The sequence below is a fragment of the Ochotona princeps genome, chromosome 6 (genome assembly GCF_030435755.1).
Source record: "Ochotona princeps isolate mOchPri1 chromosome 6, mOchPri1.hap1, whole genome shotgun sequence".
NCBI lineage: Eukaryota > Metazoa > Chordata > Mammalia > Lagomorpha > Ochotonidae > Ochotona > Ochotona princeps.
In genome coordinates this window covers 7,116,259-7,134,514 of record NC_080837.1, presented here as the reverse complement: position 1 = coordinate 7,134,514, position 18,256 = coordinate 7,116,259, and the positions used below count along the sequence as shown (strand labels likewise).

General features: G+C 48.3%; 1 protein-coding gene across 1 annotated transcript; it reads right to left on the bottom strand.

The window, feature by feature from the left end:
* Positions 1 to 10,277: 10,277 nt before the first annotated feature.
* On the bottom strand, positions 10,278 to 14,005 carry RAMAC (RNA guanine-7 methyltransferase activating subunit). The gene is made up of 4 exons (XM_058665527.1): positions 13,904 to 14,005; positions 13,332 to 13,381; positions 11,074 to 11,254; positions 10,278 to 10,508 (listed from the first exon to the last, which is right to left on the bottom strand). The coding sequence occupies exons 3-4, from the start codon at positions 11,241 to 11,243 to the stop codon at positions 10,319 to 10,321; spliced, it is 360 nt and encodes a 119-aa protein (XP_058521510.1). The 5' UTR covers positions 11,244 to 11,254; positions 13,332 to 13,381; positions 13,904 to 14,005; the 3' UTR covers positions 10,278 to 10,318.
* Between the last annotated feature and the right edge of the window lie 4,251 nt (positions 14,006 to 18,256).

Below are 18,256 nucleotides of genomic sequence, written 5' to 3'. Positions count from 1 at the left end.
GCAGTTGAGGCAGTAGTGGGGTGTGACATGCAGGGACAGGGTGCCCTCGGTGGCTGAGGGAGCAGCTCAGTGATGCCAGGAAGAGCCCACATCCTTCCTGCTCCCGACTCGAACAGTGCTGGCATTTTCCTAGGTCCACCTGCCTCACGGAGGCCAAGGACCCATGTTCTCACAAACACCGCTCAGGACAGCCTGCTGTGTCCTCTGAAAACTGCCTGCCCTGCCCCTTCATCTCTGGGCTGGCCACGTGGTCAGGGAACGCCATGCTGCAGCACAGGTGCCACACACCTGTGAGCTGGACATGGGAAGCCCCTGCTAGGCTGGTGATGAAGCTGTGAGGGCAGGAATGGGCACTGGGTGGGAACTAGCAATTTCAACAATAGTGATCCTCATTTAAAGTGAATAGAATTTACTGTGGATGTTCTCATCCTCATTCTGTTTAAAAACAAGCAAACAAACTTAATGGCATGTTTTAACAAACGTGTGCCCTAATGACACTATTTGTTGTAGGTAGGAACTGGCTGCAGACAGTATTTCAGAGCATGGTTCTGTGCCTGGAAATGTAGCAGCCTTCAGCAGTCTGACCGCACTTCCCCGACCTCTGCCCCCCAAGTCCGTTCCCGCTCCCCCATTGCAAAGGTACTGGCTGAGACCCAGTCCTGACGTGCTGCAGGGCAGTTAGCGTGGCCGTCTTCAGTGGGGCCCTGATCTTGCCTCAGGAACATGGAGAGACCCAAGGCAAGGACACGGACTCCAGCTGCCACTCGTGCCTCATGCCAAGACTGCAGCCTGGGCCGCCCCTGTGTGTTGCCAGCGAAGGGCCCTGGGGACAGACTGTCATCTGTCACCCCAGCCCTGACTGCCTGAGGAGGACAGCTGACTAGCCTGGTGACTGTGGCTGCCTGGCCTGCCCGCCTAGAACCTGGGAAAGGCAAGCAGGCAGACATGGAGATCCGGCTCCTGGTTGGCTGAGGGCCATTCCAGACTCCTCCCGGGATGGAGGGAGAGAAGACAGAGCTGGCACCTGTGTAGTCGTTTAAAAAGGCGGTTTATCTGAGCTGTGGGCTGCCGGCATCCCAGCACAGATTTCTAGATTTGTTGCAGTATTTTATCTGGTACACAATAGAAATTTTAAAACCCAGTTACCTGACTGTAATTATAAACAAGAGAAGCCAATTTTCAACTTGCACCCAAGAGGTGGCGCTGTAAGGCAACACAGAGGCACACGTAACTTTTTTTTTAGATTTATTTATTCAAAGGCAGAATGATGGAAGGGATGGAGAATCTGCATCCACTGATTTCCGCCCCCCCCCCAAAAAAAACTTGCAAATGGGTCAAGCTGAGGCCGGGAGCCAGCATCCTGGTCTCCCCTGTAAGAGCCACAGGTAATTTGGAAAGGGCATTAATTCCTTGGAAACATACAGCATTGCTGGGAAGGCCAGCCTGCAGTGCCTGAAGTGTAGGCTCTCTGAGTTCACACAGGATCTCCAAGTTTGGCCCTTGTGACTTTTTTCTTAAAAAAAAAAAAAAAAAAAAAGCCCATCACTGGAATGTTGATTGGGGAACTGTTGGCCAATGTGACCTTCTGGGGCTCCCTGCTATAGGTAGGGACCCAGCCAGCAGCCCCAGCCCCTTTCCTGCGACATGTGCGATGAGCCTTTGCAGCCAGGGGCTCCCTTTTTGGGGGCCTCAGGAAGCCCGCGGAGGCTCTTCCTTGGTCCTTAGTGCCATGAGAAGGCTTACAGTGCTTAGCAATCCTGCTGCCTGCCCCAAGGGTCACAATCTGGGCAGAGAACTGAATCCTCACCCCCAAGGCTGCTGAGGGACTGCACTCACGGGTTCAGTGCAGCCCCAATCACAACAGCCTCAGTATCCCTGGGCATCGACCGCTGACTGGACAGGCAATGTGGTGTACCCGTGTGTATGCGGTGGAATAGTGCTCCCCACAGAACAATGAAATGCCATCACTTGCAGTGAGTCGCAGACAACCAGAGGGCATTACGTTGAGAGGAGCATCTGTGTCCTCCTGTGTGTAGGCTAAATGTTGATTTCACAGCAGCAGTGAACACAGCGGCAGCTACCAAGGCCTGGGAGGGCACAGGGGGCTGGGGAGAGGATGGTGAGTGCAGGGGTGCTTCTGGAGAGGAGGAATAGCTTCCCATGTTCCATAGCACAGGAGACAACTAATGGGACGTTTCAAAACAGCTGGTAGACAGGATTTCACATGATTCAAACCAAAGGAGATGGTGAGGTGACAAATATGCCGCTTCCCCTGATCTCATCATTCCACACTTTGTACACATACTGAAACATACTGTACCCTGTAAAAAGTACAGTCACTGTGTCAATCAAAAATGAAACTATGGGTTTAATTTTTTTTAATTCTCTTATTTTGGTAATCTACATAGTTGAATAGGGCACAGAGGGTCAAAGGCTACAGGAAAGTGGGTAAGACCATTGTTTCCACATTAATATTTTTTTTTCTGTATCGGGTAAGGGAAGAGATAAAGGGAAAAGAATCACCCAGCCTCCCACCCATCCCAAGTACCTAATGTGGGGCATGCTCCAAGGGTCCTACTCATGCAGTTTTAATAGTTCAACAGTTCTGAATTACTGCCAATCTCGCCGCTCCAAGCGCGATGAAATCTTCAGAATCCACTGGCTGACACAGTCTCTTCATGGTTGGGGTTCTGGGATCAGTTCAGTTGGAGGGATCCCCACAGAAACTTCATCTGAGGTGATCCCAGATCTGATTCTTGTGTGTGCTTGCCAGTGCACGGTCTGGCAGTGTCCGTCACCCCAATCAGCTTATGCACATGCTGGTGGTTGCGACTGCTGGGTCAGTTCTGTTTCCAGCCCTGTCTTCCGTGCCAAACGGATGGGTGTTGCAGTCCAGCCCTATCCTGCCCACTTCATACTCAGCCCTCATGCAAACCAGTGGGAGCTGCAGCCTGGTCAGGGCAACTCCCCATAACCCCCTCCTGGCCTGCCCCCTACCCTGGCTCCCATGCTTGCCAGTATGTACCGCAGACTGGTCCAATTTGTCCCACATCCCATTTAGCTCTCGTACATGTCAATGGACATTGAAACCTAGTTCAATCCAACCTGCTTTATTATCCAGCCCACACACTTACTGGAGGGTGCTGTTCTGTCTAGCTACCCCTTCCCCAATCCTGGTTTTCATGCTTTCCAATGGGAGTAGTAACCCAAGAGGGAGGAGCCCACTATTTCCCTCCTAGGCCACTCCCACTCCCAGATTGTGCACTCTCCAGGTGGTTCTGGAGTCTACCTTGACAGAATTAGCCCCCAGTGCCAGCCTCTGCCAGTTGATGCTGCAGCTGAACCCAACCAACCCTCACCCACTCTAATTTATGCTTGCACCAGTAAGAACAATCAGCCCAGCCTGGCTTTTTCCTGATCCAGCTCACATGAGGCCCACAGGTATTGTAGCCCTGCCTGGTCTGGTCTGCCCCCATCCCAGCTCACACTCTCCAGTGGCAGTGGCTATCCAGCAGGGGAGCCCTCCACATTCCCCCTACCGGTTTTGCCGCCTCTTCCCTGGTTCTCACGTGTGCTGGTTGGGCACTGTGGCCCAGTCTGATACGGCCCACCTCACCTTGGCATTTGCCAGTGGGTGTTATAGCCTGGCCCGGCCCGGTCCACCCCCAATTTCAGCTGACACTGGTGGGTTGTATCCTAGCCCAGCCCAGCAGGCATCCAATCCCAGCCGTAATGTGCACTGGTATGTGTTGCGACCATACCTGGCCCAACCCACACTCTGTTCTGGTGCTTGGATTCACCAGCGAGTGGTGTGAACTGGTTCAGCCTGGTCTGCCCCTGACCTATGCCAAATGTATGCTGGTGGGTACCTTCCCCTGGCCTGGTCAGGCTGCTCCCTATCATGGTTCTTGCATACACCTGCATGGACTGTGTCTTGCCAGAGGAGTTGCCCAGGCTCCTCCATCAGAACCTCAACCAAAATGCTTGTGACCATGCAGATGCAAGGCTGGCTCATCAGGAGGGAGGAGGAGACGTGTTAGTATGCACAGTCAGGTTACTGTTGACAGTGTGCATTGCTATAATGTGCTAGGAGATCCAGATATTTAAACCCAACAGCTCTTTTGAGACAACTCTGCAGGACTCATGAAAAGGGTCAGGCACTGCTGCTTGGTAGGGTAAGTCACTACTTGAGAGCTCACGTCCCACATCAAGGCGCCAGTCCCACCCAGTCCCGGCCGCTCCTCTTCTGATCCAGCTCCCTGCTAGTGTGGGAGGTGGCAGGTGACTAGAGCAGTTGACTCCCTGCCACCCACATGGGAGACAGTTGGAGTCCTGGCCCCTGGCTTTGGCCTGACCTGGCACAGCTATTGTGGGCATTTTTGAAGTGAACCAGTGGATAAAAGTGTTGTGCTTGCTCTCACTTTGCGTTTTCAGATAAATATTTTTGCTTTTTTTGTCATAAGTATCAGAGGCTAGACAGGTATATGCAAAGGTCATGTAGCATTGTTAATTTAAGGGGGAAGATTCATTTATTTTTATTTGAAGGGCAGACTGACAGAGAAGGAAAGTTTTTCCATCCACTGGTTCATTCCCGAAATGTCTGCAATAGCCAGAGATGAGCCAGTCCACCCATCCAAAGCCAGCAGCTAGGATCTTCTTCCAGGTCTCCCACATAGGTGCAGGGATCCAAGGAAGTGAGCCTTCCTCTGCTGCTTCCCCAGTTATAAGCAGGGAGCTGGGTGGAAGTAGAATAACAGAGACTCAAACCAGCACCCATATAGGATCCTGACACAGGCAGAGGATTAGCCTGTTGAGCCATCATGGCCTGAAATCATTACGGTTTTTTGGGGTTTTTTTATGACGCAGTTTCATAGGCTCTGGGATTCCCCCAACTCCTCCCCAAACCCTCCCCCCATATTGAATTCCTCCATATTGCTACAGTAGTATAGTTCATTACCAGTCATGATTCCTTCATTGCGGGCATGGACCATGCAGAGAGTCCAGATAAATTTGTCCATCCTATTGTCCAGATAAATTCAACAGTTTCATTGGGAGACCATCCTTGGTCTGAAAGTAGAGCTGGCAGAATATCATCCCCTCCAATGAAAAGCCACTACACAACTTCAACAACAGGAAGAAACATGGAAACTTACAACATCATGACGTTAATTAACATGGTACTGAGTGACCGATATGTTAGAAAATGTAAGTTCTTTAACAGCCTGTAACTACTTCATTGACATCTCAATTTTAGTATATACACAACCGGCTGCTATAAACCTTAAACTGGTTATACGGTACTATTCAGCTGTCTCATGCCCATTTTCATTTTTATATTTAGCAACTTATAGTATTCAAGCGTAATTTTTACTGAGCCTCATGATTTTTAGGATAGTCCAAACAGGCTTATAACTCTAATAAGCCACATGTTAATGATTGAGGAGCAGAACACTTTTAGGAGGGGTGTGCAGAGAAATCTTCAATACCTTAGTGAGGAGTAACTGATCTTCGTGTGCTACCTAGTAAGGAATATGGTAGTCCAAGCTGACTTTTTCCTGTCTGTTCTAAGCTTTCCTTATTGGTCTCTGTCTATCTGATCTAATTTTGGGGGCTCCAGCGCAAACCTGATGGTGATTGCAAGAGAGGGTAGGAGCCAAAGTTGGAACTAAGTAAGGACCAGAGAAAGCTCCTCTCCCAATTCTCAATGGAAGTTTCCTGTTCTTCTGTTTCTGAGGACTGCTCAGGGCTCCTGGCTGTTGTTCTGATGACATTAGATCTGTGTGAGGAAGGATCTGGGCTTCTTCCATCCCGTGTGGGAGATCCGATAGGGGATGGTTGACCTCAGAGTTCTTGGCCTATGAGGGTACTCCAGTTCCCTGTGATCTCCTTGGCAATCGGGATAAAGTCCTTGGTGCCCATACTGATAGTCCTTGTGAGGTACCGGGAGTCTCCGGGGTTAGGATACTAGCCTCCTCCTGTCCTCCTGTTCCACTCTGGGGTCCCCTCCTCTGTGCATATGACCTCCTGTTAAGAGGCTGTCAGGATCGATCTTGGATACCACTGTATGTCATTATAGTTTTTGCTAATGTCTAATGCAGATTTGAGTCTGCTGTCTGTAAGTTACCTGTTACAATCTTGATAAATTATACTTAACCTCTTCCTCACACACTCTAAGAAGGTGGAAGATTTCTCTGCTCTCCTGACCCATTACGAAATAACATAAGGTATTAAAAGCATATCAAGCTTTTCAGTTCTTTGATGTAGTTGAAATCATTAGTTTTTAAAACTACTGACCTGGAGTTATGACTTATTGTAATTGTATTCTATTGAGTGGATAAAGAATTGTGTGTATAGAAGGTATGTTCCAAAACATGTAACCCCACTTTAGTTTTTACAAAAGGCAAAAACATGCACATGAAATGCAGTTATGTTTGTGTGAGCATGGCAGAAGGACCAGAGCATGCACAGCAGCCGCTGTCTCTGGCTGGGTGCGGAGGCCTCATTTTTGTACTGTCTGTCTTCTATTTGGTCTATGCACAAAACACACAGTTAAGGAAACTTCTTAAGAAAAATACGCAAACAACCAAGCTCTGGTCTTTGGCAATCATGGCAAGCAGCTTTATTTACCGAATGAATGCAGACAGAGGCTGGCAATTTCCCCGGGGGAGTTCAAGGCTCCGGCAGTGGAAAAACACTGTGAGCTCATCCTCACACCATCCTGTCTCAGGAGAGGCCACAGAGACGGAGAAAGGCCTAGCTGGTAATTAATACGCGGGGCTCTGGGTGTCCCTGGGGACAGGAGTGAATGTGCAAGCTGGGTTAGCCCCTCAGCCCTAGCATCACAGAAGGTGCTATAACCCATTATACCACAGCACAGGCCCCCACACTTTGTTCTTAAATACAAATTTTTTTTTTTTTTTTACATCTTAAAAATTTTCCTAGGGAGAGGCATTGAGGTACAGCTAGCTAAGCTTTTGCTTATTCCACCAGCATCCCATACTGGAGCACCAGTTCAAATCCCAGCTGCTGTACTCCCAGTCCAGCTCCCTGCTAATATGCCTGGGGAAGCAGCAGAGGATGGCCTAGAAGGCGGCCTCGGCTCCTGGCTTCAGCCTATTTGGGGAAGATTCTAACTCTGTCTTTCAAATAAACAAATCTTCAAAAACAGAGTGCAGTGTTTTCTTGCCCCTCTGCATGGCACTCACTCAGGCAACTCTTCTATTAGTCGGTTCCCAGCTTAATCTGCCCATTCAGTCCCAGCCCCAACACGCGCATTCCACACATCCAGCTGGGAGTCTGGTTTCCTGCCTTCCCTGGACAGCTGTGTGATGCTCACTGCCATGTGTCCTTGCTGCTTTTCATGCAGTGAGCTGCGTTTCAGCGACATAGTTACCTGTATGCTCTCTCACCAGCTCTCCCTGTCCTTGCTGTCCCTCCAGGCTACACTCGCCATCTGCTTGAGAATCACTTCCTCAGAGAGTTATAACTCCTAGGCCATTCAAGACAGCACTTACTCTGTATGTCCCTAATGGCGGCCAGTGAACACAAGGTTAGTGACAATTAGAAGCACCTATGGCTTTTCCCAGTACAAACACTTGGACCCAGCAATTCCACCTTTCCATGGTGATCCTAAAAATATGCTCACAAAAGAGGACAGAGATAGAAGCCCTAGAACGGTCCTGCAGGATTCTTTGCCATCGATCAAGTGACAACAACTTACATATTCATCAGTGTGGGAGAACCCAAGGAGAAAGGTGGCCCTAGGACGACTGGGACAGAGGAGGGCGGTGCTTGCTGAGGGGATCCAAGGTGACCACTGGTCCTGCGGTCTTGCTCCTCCTCGGCAAGCGAGGAGGAATTCTCTTTAAATGCTTCTGGGTGGTCTTTGTATCTTGAAAAGTCCTGCTCCGTTTTTTTGGTCATTAAGACTAAAACAACATGATGGTACATTTTCCAAAAGATAGTTCAAGAAACAGCATCCTTGCCCCACCCCACCCCCCAAAAAAAGGGTCATGTTTTCCTTAGAGTTCAAAACTAGAGCCCTCTGAAACCTTCAGAAGGAATCATTTCCTTTCACTTTAGCATGTGAAATTCAAAATGAACAGTCCCTTACTCTTCATTCCATTGTAAAATCCTATCTGGGGAATGAACCAGTGGATGGAAGATCTCTTACCACTTTCTCCTTCAAAAAAAATCCTTAAAGAAAAAAAAAGAGGAGGGTTTTTCCCTTTTCCCCAGCGAGGCTGACACTCAGGCAGATGAGGTCAGCAGTATCGGGTGTCAGCAGGCCCTTGCGCAGTGGCCTAGTGGTAAAATCCTTGCCTTAAATTCACTGGGCTCCCATATGCACGCTGCTTAATATCCCAGCTGTTCCACTTATATGCATGCCAGTTTATACCCCAGCTGTTCCACTCCCTTCCAGCTCCCTGCCTATGGGCTGAAAAGCAGTAGAGGATGGCCCAAAGCCACACCCGTGTGGGAAACCTGGCAGAAGTTCCTGGCTCCTGGCTTTGGGTTGGCTCAGCTCTGGTCATTAAAGTCAGTTGGGGAGTGAATGAGCAGATGGAAGATCTTCTTCTCTGTCTCTCCTCTCTATAAATCTGACTTTCCAATCAAAATAAATAAATTTTAAAAAAAATTTTAAAAAGTCGATGTTGTTGGGGATTCCATTAGTGTCAAGGCAGGCCAGCAGAGTCCTGCCATGAAGGACACTTAGCCATCTGTCCCAAAGGGGCAGTGCCCATGCGTTGTCACTGACAGGTGTTTTCAGTAACTCCTTGGCCTTCAGAGAAGCTGCTGGGGACACTCAGGCCACTCTGGCACCCTCAGCTAACTAAGCACAGCACTGCCTGGTTACTTACTGATACAAGTAGTGGTGCAGAGAGAAGCCATCTCATAAAAAACGCATTTTTACATCTCAACTGAATATTATCCTTTCCAATCACAGGGTTACCAAAAAGGTGGCCTTTCAGAAAGAGTCGGTGGTGAAGAGGTCTAGAAGGAGGTGTTGAAGAGAAGGCAGCTGGCACTAGAAAGTTGTTGTCCCCCATCCTCTGATCCCTGAGGTCTGATTCTTTTCATCTACTTGAAAGGCAAAGAGAGAAAACTGTAACAGCCAGATCTGGGTCAGGCTGAAGCCAGGAAGTTTCCTGCAGGTCTTCATGTGGATGGTGGGGGCCCAAGCACTGGGACCCTCCCCTGTTGCCTCCAGGAAGCAGCAGAAAGGGAGTTGGAAGTGCAGCACTTGGAACTCGACCAGGGGTTCTCTTGGGGACACGGTATCCCAACTCTGCCATAGCACCCACCCCAGAAGTTATTAATTCCTTTGACTCATCCAAAATGAATCTATACTCTTATTTTAAGCTATATATATATATATATATATATATATATATATATATATATATATATACTTTTCAACAGATATGAACAGCATAATAAACCAAAAAGCTCATGTCACCACATTAGTAAATGGGCTACTTGCCAAAACTTGGGAGTGAAGTCACTTCCATCTTTTTCTTGTGTTTTTAAAAAGCCCTTCTAATACAGGAAGTGACAGCATGAGATAGACTCACAAATAGCAAAGGTACATATTTGGAAGTGGATGTAACATTGTAAAGTCAACCCATCCCACCGGAAGTCAGTATAACATGCAAAGCCTGAGTGCCGTGAACCTTCTGGATCACATGAACGTTGACCTGCTGCTACCCTGACCGATCCACTGAAATCCACGCACTGAAAATACCAATTTCTTTGGGTAGCTTTATTTTTCCTTCTAAAAGCAAACCAAAGTAGCCGTGACGCCGACTCACACTTTTACAGTAATCACAAAGTTATCAGTAAGCAACTACCGCAGTTAACACACAAGTTGAAAGAAACACGCTCCTTGTTTTATCTCTCAGCTTTCGGTGTTACCTGCCATGCGTCACAGGGGAGCAAGGCTGGGTGCTCATTCGAGGTGAACTGCAGCCGCCTCAGCAGCACCGCACATCTAAGGCTGTGGAGACGCCCGTGTTTGACAAGGGAAAGGCAAGCATTTTCTACTTTAAAGCTTGTATCTGTGTCAACGAAAGAACTCCTGGTGGTCAAAACAAGGAAAACATACCAAACTCCAAGCACGATGCGAGCAGGAAGCTAAGCAAACGCCGAGGGTGCCAGGACACGCAAGCTGCAGTGTTTGTAGGCAGAGCTTGTACTCCCAGCAACCGCCACGTCTCCACTCTCTCACACAGGCTGGGTGGCTGCCACCAACAGAAGACACACACACACTTGTGTCGTGTTAGGAAGCCATGTTTTTATTAAAAGTTGCCGCCACCCCTCAGTAGTAACCATAGGGAGGCTGCTGCTGGTTGTAAGCGTAGTGTCCATACTGGTGGGGGTAGTGGGGTTCCTGTCTCTGTGGGGGGTAATTGTTACCCCAGGGTCGTCTGTGCCACTGATTGGCTCGATTGTCACTCGGCCACCCTCGCCTGCCATCCCTGCCTCGGAACTGTCTGTTATCGTGCAACCTACAATGAAACAAAAACGTTTTTTAAGCTTTCTTTGTTTAAAAAAAAAAAAAAAATCACATGACAGCTATCACCTAGCACATTTGATTTCTCCTTCTCCTACAGTCATTGGGAAGGTAACACACTGTCCGCAAAGCAGATTACAGCACCAGTTCCTCCAGTCTAAGCCTTCAGCCACCTTCCAGTGTCACGGGGGGTGCACTACAACCACAAACTCCAACTGAGGGTATGGTGCTCGGTCAACCTGCCACCTAAAGTGTATGAAGGCAGTGTGAATGGTTGGAGCATCTATCCTTATACACATCTTGCTCAAATCAAAACAATATCCCTTTTTCTTAATACACACACACACACACACACACACACACACACACAGAATGGCAAGAGAGACTAAGGTGCTAACCTAACAGCGTTCAAGGAAGTGGTGTCTCGATCACAGACTGCACACCAGGCACTAGGCCATCCTGCGAACGCTGGCTGCCACCTCTGTGGTCCAGCACAGCTGGACAGCACAGCTGTCCCACACAGAGAAGTCCTTCACTTTCCCTGCAGAAGGCATACCTACCAATTGCCTCTGTTTCTCTGGTTTCCACCTGCTCTGCTGTGCCACTCCTCCACGATGGGAGGGGTGTCCGGGGGCCGCTTCAGGTACTCCTGGTACTCTTTGTCCTCTTCTGTGAATCGACTGGCAAACATCTCTTCAAAATGCTTGACAGCTTCAGAGGTGTCAGTCATGCTGAAATTCTCTACGGTTTTTGAGATGTTCCCATTTAGAAACTTGTAAAACATCACATCATTTCACCAAAGAGTGAAAAACCAAGATGAAAACAGTTTAAGGCAGAGCAGTACTAAAAATCTTTGTGCTTTTAGTTTGCTTCTGTTGAAAGGCAAGAGAGATACGGTGTTTTTGTGTGTGTGTGGATTTTTTCCTTTTTTTTTTTAAAAAGATTTATTTATTTTTATTACAAAGTCAGATATACAGAGAAGAAGAGAGACAGAGAGGAAGATCTTCCATCAGATTTTTTTTTTTTAAGATGAGAAATCTTCCATCCACTGGCTTACTCCCCAAATGCCCACAACAGCCAGGACTGTGCCAGGCCAAAGCAGAAGCCCAGAACTCCACCTGGGTTTCCTATGTGCGTGCAGGGCCCCACCCTGCCACCCAGTGTTTCTGTCAGCAGGGACTGGGATGAAGCAGAGGAGTCAGGCATCCAACTTGGGCACTCTGACACCGGACACAGCTAACTGCCCTGTCTGCACTTTCAAGTTGAAGGTAGACTTCAGACTCTACATGCAACATTCCTTGACTGCCATAATCCACACATTGTACTAACTAGGAGCTTCCAACAGAAGTATGAACAATGTATCACTGATGCTGTTCCCAGAGTTCCCCCAGGCAAATAGAAGTGATAGCTCAGAGGAGGTGCCTGTGAGGGGAGGGCCAGGGGACAGCAGGAACAAGGGTAAAGAGAGCACTCCATGGCTCTGAAAACTCACATGTTCACTGCAGACTATTCTGCAATGGGGAGCCATGGATGGTTTAAGCTAGGAAGTCTCAGGATCAAATCTACCATGTAGAAGCACTGCTGGTTTACATGGTAGATTACTGTAACAATACAGGCAATATACTATAAACCAAACTGAGGCAGGAACTAGACAAACAGCTTTAAAAGAATTCCCTGACTACATGCGAGAGGACCGGAGGTGAAAGGGTAACTTGCAGGCTTGTGGTCAGATGACTGACAAATGACGTGCTAAGGAAGATGGGCAAACAAGCGGGCAGTTACAACAAAGCCACCCAAACCAAGAGCTGCGCACAGTGAACTGCCTACAGTGAGAGCTGGCTGAATCTGGCAGACAGAGAGCAACTTCAGCGGTGCCAGTTGCTGTAGAGCTGGATGAGTGTGCTCACACAAAGTGTGGGGCAAGAAAGATACAGGGGCCAGCGCTGTGGCAATGAGTAAAGTCGCTGTCTGCCATACCAACACCTATATGATGTGAGTCCCAGCTGTTCCACTTCCCATCCAGCTCCCTGCTTTTAGGGAGCCAGGTGTAGAAGGACATTGTGATTCATAGAAGGACAGTGAACATAGGATGACAACTGATTTGGGTATCATTTGTATGAGGACAGTTGATTGGATATACAAAAGACAGTTTCAAACAAGGGTGTGGAAACAATTGATGGGTTCTGTAGAAAGGCTTATGGGAACTATGTAAGCTCCTCAATACCTCCTCCCTTATCCTGTGTGAGTTTCAGTCTATAAAAGCCTGATGCCACTAATAAACTTCGGCTATCTCACCAACACAGTAGCCCACACGCGTCGTTGCTGGACAGCGGACAGCCTGGGAAAGCAGTCGAGGACAGCTCAAAGCCTTGGGATCCTGCACCCACATGGAAGACCCGGAAGAAGCTTCTGGTTCCTGGCTTCAGATCAGCTCTGGCCACTGCTGCCACTTGAGGAGTGGACCAGCCCATGGAAGATCTCTGTTTCTGTCTCTCAAAAATAAATTTATATATATAAAGTATGCCTTGTCAAAGACCAAATTTCCCATGCATCTGGGATTATCAGCAAAGTGTCAAATTCTCAAACACATAAAACAAGTTTCAAATAAATGGAACACATGAAAATTGTTCCTACATTTCCTGAGGGAAATCACAGAAATCACGTTAAAAAAAAACAACACCACAGCTAATTCACTTGGGCAGTGAAAAAATACATATACATATCACCCACAACTCCCCCTGACACAAGTAAACAGATGTCATTTCTATCACTCCAGAAATGCAACTGTAAACAGAACTTTGATCCAAGATTAACTTACTCCAAGTACTTGAAATAGCTGCGCTGCTGAATGTTTGGATGGTTTCAATCTGTGAGGGAAGAAAGAGAAAAAAAAATACAAACCAATAATCGACACTTGACTGACTTCCTGGAAGGAAATCCTACAAAGGCATGGGAAAGATGAATGCAGGGGGAGGGAGAGCTGGGAACACCAGAGCCTCAAAGGAGAAAGAACTCCCCGATGCAAAGTGCTGGCAAGACTTGCAGAACTCCAGAGAAACCTGCGGGCCCCCTGCGGGTCTCCACAGCCACCAGCGTCCCCCTGCGGGGTCGGGGGGTGCAGACACCTGCCGGCCCCCTGCGGGTCTCCACAGCCACCAGCGTCCCCCTGCGGGGTCGGGGGGTGCAGACCTTGGAATAGAGAGGCCATGAGAAGGCCGGCTGCCCGGCCAGGACCGCGCGCCGGGAGCAGGAGCGGCAGGCAGAGAGATCGCCGCGGCCTCGAGGCTCGCCAGGGAAGGCCCCGCAGCCCGGCCCCCTCAGGCTCTCACCTGCTAAGCGCTGGTTCCGCCCGGCTGCAGCCGATCCCGGCCAGCCAAGCCCACACTCAGCCTGCCACCATTCACAGCTCCGGCACTCCCGGGGTTCTCCAAGGCAACTGAACCTCTTCCGCTTCCGGCAGGCGGCCCGTAAAGTCTCGCGATATCCCGGCCTGCCTAGGGACCCGGGCGAGACGAGACGTCGCCGTCTGAGAGTTCGGCCTCTGGAAGTTTCGGGAACGAACGATGAGCGGGTTAGGAAGGTCGCGGAGGCGTCTGTCTGAGGGGAACAGGAGAGCAGGCGGTGGGGACCGGTCGCGCCACGGTGTGTGTGTGTGTGTGGAGAGAGGGACCGACTCCTCCTCGCTGTCCAGCCGCACGTTCCTCCCGGGAGTCCCAAAGCAGCGAGTCCTCGTCCTTCCCTGGGCGCTGCCCAGTGTCCCCAGCACCGAAGATGCAGCATCTGTCACCGGAGGCCAGTCTCCTGCGACACCGCCACGACCTAACTGCCTTATGCAACGGCCAAATGCATCCCACCGAACCCCGTGAAGCACTTCGTGCTTGGAACGGCTCGTCCTGCGTGGAATGCCCTTCCCATCGTCTCTAGATGTTGGCGTTCTTATTCGTTTTTAAAGATTGACCTCGGTAACTCTGCCTTCGAAATAAATAAGTCTTTTTAAAAACATTAAAAGAAAAAAAAGAGCTCTTTCATATGCAAGGCAGAGCTACAGAAAGGAGAGGGAGAGATTTTCTATCACTGCTGGTTTACTCTCCCGCATGGTTCCCACGTGGTGCAAGGACCCATGCACTTGGGCGGTCACGTGCTGCTTTCCCAGGCACATTAGCAGGAGCTGGATGGGAAGCAGAGCAGCTGGGGTGTGAACCAGTGCTCTGGTATGGGATGCATTGCAGCAGGCAGTTTCAGCCAGGGTACCACACTACAGACAACTCCAGATGTAGGAATTCGATGGATTCGTCAAAGCTTTATGAAGCAACATCTCTCTAGAGAAATAATTTGCCCTTCTACAGCATACCTAGCATACTTTCTGCCCTAAATGGATTCAGTTATTTTGAACTAAACTTTGAACTTGCCTACATGTCTGCCAGGTTATATAAACTCCTTTATCAAGCTAACCTCCGCATTTTGCAATATGTAATGTGTGCGCGTTACAGATAAATTCTCAGTAAGTATTTGTGGAATGAAGGATGGAAACAAATGCTCCAAGCCATGCTTTTAGAAAAATTGACCTAGCAGAAAGTATACAGGGCAATGGATAAGACAGTTTTGATGTTGGTTAATAAATGTGAGAGATGGGCCCAGGGTGTTGACTTAGCGGCTAAAGTCCTTGCATTGAAAGCACTGGGATTCCATATGGGCGCCATTTCTAATCCTGGTGGCCCCGCTTCCAATCCAGCTCCCTGCTTGTGGCCTGGGAAAGCAGTCAAGGACAGCCCAAAGCCTTGGGACCCTGCACTTGCATGGGAGACCTGGAAGAGGATCTGGGCTCCTGGCTTCGGATTGGTGCAGTGGTCACTTGGGGAGTGAATCAGCAGACAGAAGATCTCTCTTCTTCTCTGTAGATCTGACTTTGCAAATAAAATAAATAAATCTTTAAAAAGTAAATAAACATGAGAGATAGAAGGACTACAAAGTAGCACTATTCTTAGGAACTAAGTGGTTGATGGAAGAAAAAGATACTAGGAATAAGGAAATATTTCAAACCTTTGAGGCTGGGAATTGAGATTGAAAAGAGATCATCATCACAAGTTATAAACATAGGTTGGATTGAAGGCAGGAGTGACCTCAGAGCTCCAGCAGAACTTGTAAAATTTGAGATGGTAGTGAATATATGATGTCCAAGAGATCTTTGCATGGGATTGTGAGAAATGTAAGACAAAAGCTCAGGGGGAAAATCTACACTTTATGTGAATGTGTGAGTCATGCCTGAGGAGACAACAGCTTTGTGTATACGATCTTTCCAAGGGAGAGTATTTATAGAGAAGAGCCGAAGGCCTCAGCCTACGCCTCAGGAAGGCTCCATATTTAGGAAGCAAAGATCGGAAATGCAAAACTCGGAGAGGAGCAATGTCACAGTTGAAAAAATCAAGGAGAATGTTTCCCCACCCGGTACGGCGAGTCAGGGAGGATGTTTAGAAAAGAGAGAGAATGTTGTAGTGAAGCTTGTTTCCTTGGGACCATTTGGCACTGGAATGATGTGAGCGAGGAGGACTTAACCTAGAAACAAATGCACTGCTTTGCTTGAGATCCATGTGGGGCCCTCAGGAGCTCCTAGCCACCTCGGGCAACCTCAGTGGGACTCTAGGTATTCTAGCCAATTTTCAAAATTTTCAATGCCACTGTTCCCATCCATAGAGTTTTTTTTTCTTTTTTTTAAAGATGTATTTTTATTTTTATTAGAAAGATATACAGAGAGGAGGAGAGACAGAGAGAAAGATCTTCCGTCCGATGATTTACTCCCCAAGTGAGCGCAACGGCCAGTGCTATGCCGATCCAAAGCCAGGATCCAGGAACTTCTTCCAGGTCTCCCACATGGGTGCAGGATCCCAAAGCATTGGGCCGTCCTCGACTGCTTTCCCAGGCCACAAGCAGGGAGCTGGATGGGAAGCGGGGCTGCCGGGATTAGAACCGGCGCCCATATGGGATCCTGGCGCGTTCAAGGCGAGGACTTTAGCCGCTAGGCCACGCTGTCGGGCCCCATAGAGTTTTCTCATACTGATACCAATTATTCCATCTCGTTTTCTGACATCAGGAAGTCTGTTTCATGAAAAGCAATTTTCTGAATAGTGGTAGGCTTTGCAGATCAAAACTTTCTCATTGGAATCATTTTTTGATGGAAAGATATTTAAATATAATATTTCTGGGGAAAAACCATACTGAGCCTGGAGGCCATAATTTAATCTCTCTTTGACAGCCAAAGTTCACTGTTAGTGCATCACTTATTATACTCTGCTGGGTTGTTATTTTTCTAGGTCTGTTGATATAAGAAAGACTGCATTTTACTGTTTCTTATTATCTCCCTGCACTTCGGATTTTAAAAATCACCTCAGTGTCTCATCTTCTAGCAACATTATAAATGAAAATAATTTCAGTTTTGAAGTTCTAAAAAGAGAGAAAAGCTAAAAGGGTCATCATTGTAGTATAGTGCATTAAGATGCTGCCTGGGTTGCAGTGCCAATCGGAGACCCAGCTGCTCTACTTTCAGCTTCCTGTTAATGCACCTGGAGAAGCAGCAAAAGACGATTCAAGTACATGGGCCCCTGCCACCCACATGCAGGACCAGAATGGAACTTCGAGATTTACAGGCCATGGAGACAAAATCACACATGGGGATGATGCCAGGAGAGCCCCCCATTACGTGTATGTTGGAGAAGGGCTGAAGGCAGGATTACAGCATCCCTGTAAGGAATTAAGTGCACACGGCCTTACACGGCTCACCTCTAACCCCCCAGGAGCATCTCTTAGGCAGAACCCGAGGCTAATCCCTGGCTGGTGAGTGAACTCTGGTTTCCTCCTTAGAGAGGCAGGACCTGTGAGGCAGTGAGTGCTCTGCACACACACACACAGTCACAAACTCAGAAAGTTGCAGCCAGCCAGGAAACATGACAGTTTTCTAGTAACTCTGATTTCTTATACATTACTGTATATATCCATTATATACATTAACATCACAATACTGAAGCATTGAAACGGATCATCTGTTTGAACATTTTTTTTTACAAGATTTACTTATTTTTATTGGAAAGGCAGATCCACAGAAAGAAGGAAAGACAGAGGAAGATCTTCCATTCACTGGTCCATTCCATAAGTGGCCACACAGCTAAACCAATCAGAAACCAGGGGTCAGGAGCTTTTTCTGAGTCTCCCTTGCCAATGCAGGGTCCCAAGGCTTTGGGCTGTCCTCAACTGCTTTCCCAGGCCATAAGCAGGGAACTGGAGGGGAAGTAGAGCAGGCAGGACACAAACTGGTACTCAAATGAGATGCTAGCACTTGCAACATTATTTAGCCAATTGAGCCATTGCACTGGGCCTGAACATTTTTTTTTCTCCAAATGCTGTTCCTGGAAATGGAATGTCTTCTCCAAGATCATGCAGATGACCAGTGGGCAAAGCTGGAACTATGAACCCTTAGGCGTTCTTCGTTGGTTGGACACACATCGGTGAGTACTCATGATATGTCAAGCACTATTCCAGGCCCCGAAAACAGATGTGAATAAGGAGTAAAGTCCTGCCTTTGTGAACCTTACGTTCTTCTGGTAGACAAACAGCTTAGAATGTGAGCAGGTGTGAGTGCTGGGAGGGGTCTTTCATCAGGGCTACGGACGGGACGTCCTCTTCGGAGAGCATCATCCAGAGTGTCAGTATGTCATTTGGCTCGCAGAAAGCCTCTTAAACACTTCTCTCCCA